Source organism: Felis catus, chromosome D1 (genome assembly GCF_018350175.1).
Source record: "Felis catus isolate Fca126 chromosome D1, F.catus_Fca126_mat1.0, whole genome shotgun sequence".
Lineage (NCBI taxonomy): Eukaryota > Metazoa > Chordata > Mammalia > Carnivora > Felidae > Felis > Felis catus.
The window spans coordinates 56,679,406-56,689,530 of NC_058377.1; the positions used below are offsets into that span (position 1 = coordinate 56,679,406).

At 57.8% G+C, this 10,125-nt stretch overlaps 1 protein-coding gene across 2 annotated transcripts; it reads right to left on the bottom strand.

Annotated features, from left to right (window-relative positions):
* Window positions 1–683: 683 nt before the first annotated feature.
* On the bottom strand, window positions 684–10,116 carry SERPINH1 (serpin family H member 1). Of its 2 annotated transcripts, XM_006936914.5 has the most exons (6): window positions 9,983–10,078; window positions 8,442–8,485; window positions 5,346–6,010; window positions 4,831–4,929; window positions 4,492–4,724; window positions 684–1,704 (listed from the first exon to the last, which is right to left on the bottom strand). In XM_006936914.5, the coding sequence occupies exons 3-6, from the start codon at window positions 5,965–5,967 to the stop codon at window positions 1,402–1,404; spliced, it is 1,257 nt and encodes a 418-aa protein (XP_006936976.1). In that variant the 5' UTR covers window positions 5,968–6,010; window positions 8,442–8,485; window positions 9,983–10,078; the 3' UTR covers window positions 684–1,401. The 2 variants fall into 2 exon arrangements, with proteins under 2 accessions (XP_006936976.1, XP_006936975.1); XM_006936913.5 differs by lacking the exon at window positions 8,442–8,485 and having other exon boundaries at window positions 9,983–10,116.
* Window positions 10,117–10,125: the final 9 nt, after the last annotated feature.

Genomic DNA, 10,125 nt, shown 5'->3' on the forward strand with positions numbered 1-10,125 from the left:
GTATTCTAAACGCTGTTTTGGTACTCACAGGAGTCAGTCAGCTGGCCTTTCTGCAGCCCCATTCACATCATGGAAGACTCCAACTGGGTTGCCCAGCCAGGCAGGGGCTCCCCTCCCTGGACCAACAACCCCCAGGGCAAAGTTGGTGGAAGAGGGAAGCCATAGAGGCGCCCGGAGAGAGGAAGTGACCTGCCCGAGACTACACTGCCAGCAAGCAGTGTCGAATCCAGTTTCCTCTGCCCCGCTCACCCTCTCTCCTCCTGAGCTATGGGGTCAAGAGCCCCAAGGACCATGTGAGGAGGGCTGTGTCAGGTCCCTCCTCCTTTCCTGCTGCACAAGCTCCTTCCTGCCAAAGCCGGGCTCAGTCAGGCAGCCTATCTAACCTGGCTATGGATGAGATCAGTTTGAAAAGCTAGGAAACTGAAGACTGGAGAGCCAAAGTTCCAGCGTAGAATGCCCCGGGCTCCAGGTCCAGCACTGTCACCCCAGCCCCAAAGCCACCTCTCCAGGGCGGCCAAAGCCAAAACCATTTCCCGAGTCGGCATGTAGGGGGCCTGCGGTTATCTGCCAGCATTTCAGCACCATATTGATATGGGCCCTGGCTTAACACAAGGAGCCCTTGTCTCCCGGGAAAAATGACATGGGAATCTCTGATCCAGTCACCCTCCATGCTCCAACAAAACTTCACTGGAAAAGTTTTATTGAAAAAAAAAATTGTACAAATAAGTTCTTGATGTGACAGCAACAAAGGCTCATTTTCCCCCTTCCCTCCCCATCTTTGAAAATCTACAAACGGAGAAAAAAAGTTCCTCCCCATGATGCCTGACCAGAATCCGCCCATGAGCCCCCACCCCCACCCCCATGAGCTATTGCCCGATCCCCCCCTCAACTGGGGCCAGGGCCATCATGGGGGTACTTGTCCCAGGGGGTGCAGCACCTCATTTTATAGTTGAGGGAAGTTGGGAGAGGATTGGAATAGAGCTGGAGAGAGGGCTGAGGTGATGGTCGGGTCAGGGAAAGAGGGCCCCCGTTCCACGGGGCCTGGGCTGAGCCCCCACTAGCTCGATTCCGTCTCACAGATGAGAAAGCACTTGGCTATAAATATGAACACTGATTGAGGCAGGCTTAAACCCAGGGCTCTGAGGGCAGGACATGACTACTGCCCAGGTCCCACAGAATGTGGGGTCCCTGGGGTTCCTGGGCTCAGCATCATGGTATCTGGGAGCCCACGTCCAAGCAGATGGCTGGGAAGTCTGCTCAGACACACAGGAAGCCTGCTCTGTTTGCCCACCCCTACCCCATGGACTATCCAAGGTCAGTACCTCAACTCCCTCCCTCCCATAGCACCCATGTGTCTCAGGAGCCTTCGGCTGCCTCCTGCCATCCCACGACCCTGGGGCCCTACAGCTCGTCTCGCATCTTGTCACCCTTGGGCCGAACCAGGCGCCCAATGAACAGCAGGGAGCCACTCTGGGTGTCTCGAACCAGGAAGATGAAGGGGTGGTCAGCATAGAAGAGCTTGGGGCTTCGCAGCTCCTCGCGCCCATAGATGTCCTGGTCAAAGGGGTTGCCCTCTGTGTCCCACTCGAAGGCAGTGGCGTGGAACACACTGGCCAAGTACAGGTCCTTCTTGCCCGACATGCGTGATAAATCTGCCTTGTTCTTGTCGATGGCCTCAGTCAGACCCAGCCCGGCCAGGTGTTTCTGCGGGATGAGGCAGGTGCCGGGTGAGGCCGCGAGATGGGCAAGGCTCCTAGACCCGCACCCTCCACCCTCACCACCCATCACCTCCTACCCTGTTCCTCAGAGCAGAGATTACCACCTCCCCGTCACCTCCTGTATGCCAGACATGATGTAGGCACTTCGAACCACTGCTTTCTTAACTCTCACGACAACCCTGCAAGAACCTCTAATTGCCACATAACAGATAAGGACACGGAGACTCGGGGGAAAGGCAGAATTTATCCCCAGTCCTGCTGAGCAATCTTGATCAGTGCTTCTCAAAGCACGGGTCACGGACTGCCAGTACGGGCACCACCTGGGAGCTTATATGGAACACACGTCTCCTGACGCCCTCTCCCCCAGAGCCACCTATCAGAATCTCCGCGGGAGGACCCAGGAAGCTTCTTTAACAAAATCTCTAGGTAATTCTTGGCACACTCAAATGTAAGGAAGACTACGCTAAGGATAGCTACGACCATATAATCCTGGGGCTTTAAAACCTGTCCAGGGTGCTTTCTGCCTGGGAATTGCTTCAAAATAATCTGATGGGGGTGGGGCACCTGGCTGGTTAGGCTGAGTGTCCAACTTTGGCTCAGGTCATGATCTCATGGTTTGTGAGTTCAAGCCCCACATCGGGCTCTCTGTTGTCAGCACAGAGCCTGCTTCGGGTCCTCTGTCTCCCCCTATTTCTACCCCTCTCCCCATCATGCTCTCTCTCCCTCTCTCAAAACTAAACAAACAATTAACAGAAAATAATCTGTTGGGGGAGAAATGGCTGTGTACTGATGACTCTTTATCGGTCATGAGCTGCTGATGATTGAAGCTAGGTGATGGATACAGGAGAGTTCATTACACTGATCAAGTTTTAATGTATATATGATATGTCTTTTTTTAAATGTTTGTTTATATTCCCTCTCTCTCTGCCCCTCCCCCGTTCATGCTGTGTCTCTCTCTGTCTCAAAAATAAATAAAACGTTAAAAAAAAAATTAAAAAAAAATGTTTGTTTATTTTTGAGAGACTGCAAGCAGGGGAGGGGCAGAGAGAGGGGGACAGAAGATCCGAAGCGGGCTTTGCCCTGACAGCAGTGAACCCAATGTGGGACCTGAACTCACAAACCATGAGATCATGACCTGAGCCGAAGTGGGACGCTCAACCGACTGAGCCACCCAGGCGCCCCAATATACATTTTTACATATTCCCATAGTACAAAATTAAAACACACCCCCACAAACATGCACCCCACTCCCAACACACACACTTGCCATGGCTCTGCAGAGCCGCCGGAAGCCAAGTACAAGCGCTTTCGTATGTCAACTGTGCTTGTGCTGTGGCCTTACCCCTTAGCATACCTCTCCCAGCACTTTATTCGACGGTCTCACTGAACAGCCGGCACCCTCAATGGTGTCTCAATGGCCACCCCCATCCCTGTAGAATGCTTTAACCACCCCGTTTTCCAGGAAGCCTTCCTTATCCCCCACGACCGGAGCCTGGTCTCCCTACGGCTCAGTGAGGAAGACGCTGCAGAGAAGGACTACTGGCCGAGCCACCAGCAGCTTCCGGGCCCAAGTTTCTGCAGGACAGGCCACCTCCCTGGTGAGGCCAAATAGGCACTTGAGCTGGGGTCCTGAGGGTCAGGAGGTCCTGAGACAGGTGTTCTAGGCCCAGCGACTCCAGTCCCAATGACCTTACACAAATCACACACGTCAAATTTCTCAACTCCACGTACCCCGTGGACTTGTGTGTCCACCCAGGGTTCCAGGAAGACACGGGAGGAAAAAAAGGGAGGATGGCGTCAGAGCAGCCACGGCAGAAGGAGAAGCTGGGGAAGGACCTGGACGGGTCCAGGACGTGGTGATGGCTCCTCTCTGGACACCTCAGCATGATCCACAGCACAGGCCACGCAAGGGCCACTAGTCCGTGGTCTGGAGCCGAAGCCCCATTTCATCACAAGCTCTCCACAGTGTTAGCAGTGAATCTGAATCAATCCCGTGAGTGAGAAGCTTACCAAGGAGCCATTTCTGGCATCCAAGGCACGAATGAGATAAAAGTTTTCCCTTTTGAGTAGGTAAAAAAAAAAAAAAAAAAAACTCTCCTGACTGACAAAAAGGCCACCTTGAATTTTCACCCTGAGGACTCATCACAGCTCTACCACTCACTAACCAAGGTGACCTCAGCAAGTCACTGCCTCCCTTCAAGCCACTGGCCAACACCCAGGGCGGTCATGAGGAGAAGATAACGTTGAATGCGTGGGTTCAGTTTCCAGCCACCCCGAGTGCCTCACTGCTGACAGCCATTGTTCGTCTTACTGCTGCACGGGGGACGACCCTACGGCTGGAACAGCCTAGAACTGGGGGCACCTCAGGCTCTGAGGCAGTACGGTACGGGACTAGGGCACAGCTTGGTGCCAGATGTCTGAGTTACCGTCTGCGTGACTGTGGGTAAGTTGTTTAACCTTCCTGAGCCTCGGTTTCCTCATCTCTAAGAAGCTTATTAGTCCTACCTGATGAACTTGTTTCGAGGATTAAAAGGTTAAGATCTACGAAGTGCTCTGAAGACTGTCTGGCATACAGCAGGCGCTCTATCGCATTTAACTACGGATGTCACCATTATGTTCCCAAAGGCAGGTCCCAGGCCTCTCCCCGCAGCAGCGCCCAGTACTACCTGGACACCCACGGAGGCTCAGGACAGACCGGCTGGGCTGACGAATGGGTGCCCCAAGCACCCCTCTCCTCCAGGCCCTGCAGACCCCAAGTTGGGCCATCCCTCACCTGCAGGTCGTGGGTCACCTCCACCACACCCTTGGGCAGGGAGATGGCGACAGCCTTCTTCTGCATCTTCCCCATCCAGATCTTCAGCTGCTCCTTGGTCAGCAGCTTCTCAAGGCGCTCGAGGGGCTCCACGTGGTGCGGCATGAGGATGATGAGGCTGGAGAGCTTGTGCGCCAGGGGCATCTCCACAATCTGCAGCTTCTCCTTCTCGTCATCGTAGTAGTTGTAGAGGCCTGGGAGGAGAGCCGAGAGGGCACTGGGCACGCAGGGCTGGGGGCGGCCTAGGCCCCGAGCGCCCTCACCCCCCCACCCCGGCCCCCGGCTCTGCAGGTCACCCACCTGTGCGGTGCATCATGGTAACACCCACAGTATAGGATCGGGTCACCATGAAGCCTCGGTTGTCCACCATCTTGTGGTGAAACCTCTCGTCCCAATGCGCTGGAGCGGGAAGCAGAACGCAAGGTCAGAAATAGACGGCCCCCACTCAGAACACAGCCCCCCAGCTGCACACCCTGGATCTCTCTCTGCCACAGGCCTCCGTTCTAGTCTTCGGGGCTCACCTTCCCCCCCACCCCAGCGCCCAGTCCACAGAGTACATGCTCCCCGCTTTGGGGGACATGGGCGTTGGCCCCGCGACATGCTGCCTGAAGCTATGAGGAACAGCTCTCTACAGTCAGGGTCCGGCTGATTCCACCGGACAGAGAACTCTTTCAGGAGGACCCTCGGCTCAGCCACCGCCACGTCCGCCCTCTGCCCTGGCACCTGTCGGGCATTTGGGCAACACGTGCCGAGCTGGCTCCCCACCCCAGCTGCTGAGGGCTCTGTGCCCGGCCGCCCCACCCCTCTGGACTCACGCTTGAAGAACATGGCATTGACCAGCAGGGCACCGTCCGTGCGCTCCACGTCCTTGGTGACCTCGGGCAGCTTGCCGTCGGTGGTTTGCGCCGCCCATTCATTGATGGACTGCAGGGCGCTGCGCTTGTCGCGGAAGTTGATCTTGGAGTGCTCGCAGTTGTAGTGCTGCTTGCTGCTGCGCACGAAGTCCTCTGCGAAGCTCACCGAGCTGGGCCCGTACAGGCGGCTGCCCAGCTTCCAGGTCACGTTGCGCGCCGTGCTGTTGCTGAGCGCTCGCAGCAGCTCGCCCAGGCCCGCGTGCACCTCCTCGTCCCGCAGCTGCTCCGCGCTCAGCACCGCCTTGGCCTGGGAGGCCGTGGCCGCCTTGCCTCCCAGCGACACGAGCCCCAGGGACGAGGCCACCACCACGGGCGACAGCAGGATGTTCTCCACCGCCTGGTCCTTGGCCATGGCCTGGTACAGGCTGAAGGCCAGGCCGGCGCTGCGCTCGGCCAGCGTGGCCGCTTTGGGGCTCAGCTTCTCTGCCGTGCCCGGTGCTGCAGCAGCCGCGGGCTTCTTCACCTCGGCGGCCAGAGCCACGGCCAGGAGGCAGCAGGCGCCGATGAGCGCGAGGAGGCGCATGGCTGGGAGGCGGGTTGTACGCACCACGGGGGACCTGTGAGGGCTGGAGAGAGGGTGGCCCTGAAACCCTAGATGTTCCTCCCCAAGAACCATCCCCAGCCTTCTGGCAGCCACCAAGTCCCCTGCAGATGGGATCAAGAGAGCTCAGAGTTCTGGGGAACCCAGACCTAACTCAAGAGTTGCCCAGATCAGAGGTCTCAGTCTGCCCAGTCTCTCTGAGGCCTTCTCTGAAGCTCCTAATCCGGAGCAGGGTTTCTAGCAAGGCAACAGCTCCACCCTATTGATTTCTTACACAGAACTTACAACAGTCAGTCTTGTGTGTTTATTATACGTGATCTCCATCCCTAACTAGTCTATGAACTCCGAGCGGACAAGAAATCGAGCCAGTCTGGTTATCCTCTACATCTCCAGTGCCTAGCACACAATGGGCCTCAGCTGTTCCTCAATGAACAAAAATCAGGGCCACTTGGGCAGACTTAGGGTCTTCATTTTGTATACAGATTAGCTCTGATCTCATACGACCCCGGGACCCTTTTCCAGTGGGGAAATGTGGCGGATGGACTGAGGGTCTGCATGAAGCTCAGGTGCCTGGACAAAGGATGTCCTGCTGGGACAGGATGAAGGACTGCCCCTCCCCCTGTGCCTTTTACCCTGCCCTGGGATGTTAATGAGTCACCCACTGGCTCACTCATTAAATGGGGGAACCCAGATGCTAAACTCTGCAGCCCAAGGGTGACCTTGAGTGTGTGTCCACTCCTCTCTCAGCTTCAGTCTCCATTTGCCAAGCCATAGAGGTCTAGGTCTCCACGCCCAAGGCCTCTATCCTAGCAGGGACATACCTGTCCATCTGTCCACAGTCCCGAGAATGGATGGGAAATCCCCAGGACAAAAGTGGGGTGGGGGGTAGGTTTCCTGAGAGGAAGGATACTGGAGGAGGAGTAAGTCACAGTTGAATGGAGCAATGACACCCCCTCCCGTTCACCAGAGGCTAACCAGAAGCGTGTTCACAGGAAGCTGGGTCCACCTCAGATTCCATTCTGCCCTCCAATCTGACAGAGCCTGGCTATCACACAGGCCCTCCGCTCTGTGGCTTCAGGGTTCTCCTCAGGATCCCTTCCAAACCACAGCAATAGCATTGGTCCCCAAAACAAGCCTCACTCTCCTCCCGGGGCCTCCAATCAGGACAGTCTCTCCACATGGGATACTTCCCCGTTACTTTCAGGCAAGATGGATAGGGGGAAGGGAAGGGTTGGTAGGAACTCTGGTGGAGGCTGGGGTCCCACTGCTCCAGCGGATCCCATCCTGGGGTCCTTAAGGACCTCCAAATTGAGAATCCTAGCAGAGGACCCTCAGGACTTTGGCCTGCCTGCAAGAGCACTGGGTCTCTGGAAAGACTCCACTGCTGTAGCCATCCTGTGAACCGAGGCGGGTCCCCCCTCCCTGGGCGGCCACCTCTCGGAAGGTGCAGCGTAAAGGGGGAAGCAAAGGACGCGTGGAGAAAGCGGGGGGGGGGGGGCGCAAGGCCCAAGAGAGACCTGTACCCTAGAGCGCAGACAAGAGGGGGGATCTCAGGGCCCACCTTCCTCCCAGCCCTAGCTCCTTCCCCATCAGGCCTGGAGCCTCAAAAGCAGAAAGACCAAAGAATTACTGCACACAAAAGGATGCCTAAGAGAGTAAAATGGGGCACTACTGATTATTCTGCCTGGACAACAGGCATTTGGTCACTCAACTCGAAGGCCACCTCTAGTCCATACAGCTGATGTCAGAGCACAGACGCGGGGGGGAAAAGGCCACTAGCATCCCACTGGGAGAGAGTCAAGGAGCCCAGCTCCCAGCCCTGCCACGTGGCAGACACCATCTTGACAGCCCCCACCCCCAGCCAACCAGAACCTCAAAGGGCTGGGAGGGGCTTTCCAAGAAAGCTCCAAATGACTAGTTTGGGATTCCTCAGGCAGCCACGCAGCCGCGCTCCTGCTCCTCCTGCTCTAGCTCCCGCTCTAGGTGACGTGGCAGGCTGGAAACTGAATTATCTCCATCCGCCGCCGCCGGCAGAGGGGGCTTCCAGCCTGGGAAGCAGGAGGCCTGGGTGCAGGTCCCAGGGGGTGGCCCAGAGCCTCCTTGAGTCTGCACAGGGTCTCTGCAGGGAGGTGCGGGGAGATGTGTGGCTGCGGAGAAGGGCCGCCCTTAACGTTGACCCAGCAGCGGCAACAGAGGGAGGCAAGTCACTGCAAGCAAGCCAGCTTTCCACAGCCCAGCCCGCGTTGCCACAGAGAAATCCCAGCCCTGAGGCCGAGGTTAGACGACTTTACAGTCCCACAAAGAAAACTGTTCGATCAGAGAGCCAAGGGCTGTGCCCACAGCTAGCCAGACTGAGTTGAGACTGGATTCTGGGTTTTTGTAAGTAAGAGGGAAGAGAAGCAAATGCTAGGGGTCACCAGAGAGGATCTCAAACACTTTGAGGGAGTCTAAAGTACCTGGAAACTGCCTCAGGGGGAGGTCAGTGCCTGCCTTTTTCATTCTGAAAGAAAAAAGAAGAGTGAGGAGGATGGGCTAGGGCAGAGCTGGAGCGGTGGTGAGGCGGGGCCTGGAAGGCCCAACCCCAACATGGGACCCCATCTACACTGCCCCTGGCACAAAGGAAGGCACAGCTAGTCCCAGCTCCACAGGGACCTCACTGTACAGCGGGAGCCACTGAGGCCAGAGTGGAGCAGGGAGCCACCCCAGGTCCCACAGGATCAGTGGGGGGGCAGGCCTCCCAGCGCAGGGCTTCTTCCTCCCGGAAGCCCCCGCAGAGCCCCCGCAGAGCCCCCGGAGGAAGCCTGGATGTGGTATCCTGTTACACAGTGAGGTTAAAACAAAACAAAACAAAACCATTTCTGCTGGGAATCCCGGTGACCAGAAACAAAAGGACTGGATCCGGAGGCCTCAGGAGGGGGGGATGGGCAGGTGAACCATCTGAAGACAGGAGGGTGTGGTGCCAGCCAGAGGCTTCCAGGGAACCAAGGCCCCCAGTTTCCCTCCAGCCTCCTTCCCCTCCATCCGGGCCCTACAGCCCAGAGGGACCTGCCGGAAACGGAGAAGAGGAGGGGCAGGGCCTCCTGGCCATGCTGGAAGTGGTTTCATTCTTCCTCCACTCTGGCCGCCTCAGGAATGTCCCTAGGCTGGGGGCAGGGAACCCTGGCCTTTGGAAGTAGCCTTAACCCTGCAGCCACTCCAAGAACCAGGTGGCAGTGGACAGAGTTGAGAGTGGGCGACTCAAAGCCTTCTAATCAGCTAACCCTCCCCTCTTGGGTGGGGGGATATGGAGCCTGCTGATTCCTCACCCCCTTCCCAAGGGAGGTGGGGGACACTGGTCAAGCTGCTCCCTTAGCTGCCAACATGGACACATGCAGGCTGCTGATCAGAAATGGAGCCACCGTTTGTGACTCTTCCCAAACGGTGGGGATCCCAAGAACCCCTCCCAGGAAAAGCCAAGACTACTTTACTTCATCTCCTTTCCTACCACCCTACTTTCAGGAGGCGCAGATGCCACCCTGCCAGTCAGGAGGCTGGTCCACCTACCTCCGCCGGCCCCCGGGCCTCAGCCCTCGAGGTGGAGGCGCCCCGAACTGCAAAGCTGGCCTGGCCTCCCACCCCTGCTGGAGAGGCCCCCAGACCCCACCTCCTCCCTTCTGGTTCCTGCACAAGGCAGTCTCAGCAACCTGGCACCCAGCCCCACTGTTTCCTCCCTGCCGTCAGCACCCCTGCCCCAAACTCCCATGGAAGCCTGCACTTTTTCCGAGCCTCTGAGCGCCCCGACTCCCCACCCTTGCCCTGATCTCGCCCTAGTCCTACAGGTTCACTCAGCCGCCCCTGGCTCCCGACCCCGAACGCCCAGCAGCTCCCTAAGGGCCAAGGACTCCAGTTTGCGGGCTCTGGGTTGGCCCCCAATCCCTCCCGGCGGCCTCCCGCCCTGTCTCACTCTCCGGAGCACCCCCAAAGCGCCCGCCGCACGCAGACCGGCCCCCTCCCTCACCTGGGCCGGGTGGGCTGGCGCCGGACAGTCGTCCCACTCAAGCCGCGGACGGATTCCACTCTCCGCCGCTCCCGGCTCCCCAGATCTATATATGGCGTTCCCCTCCTCCCGCCCGTCCCGAGAAACTTCTGGAAAGTTGGAAA

Coding starts and splice junctions, on each gene's coding strand:
- SERPINH1 (XM_006936913.5), bottom strand. CDS start 5,967: ATGCGCCTCCTCGCGCTCATCGGCGCCTGCTGCCTCCTGGCCGTGGCT. Junction 4,930..5,345: donor CAATGCCATGTTCTTCAAGC/GTGAGTCCAGAG, acceptor TTCCCGCTCCAG/CGCATTGGGACGAGAGGTTT. Junction 4,725..4,830: donor TACCATGATGCACCGCACAG/GTGGGTGACCTG, acceptor CTCTCCTCCCAG/GCCTCTACAACTACTACGAT.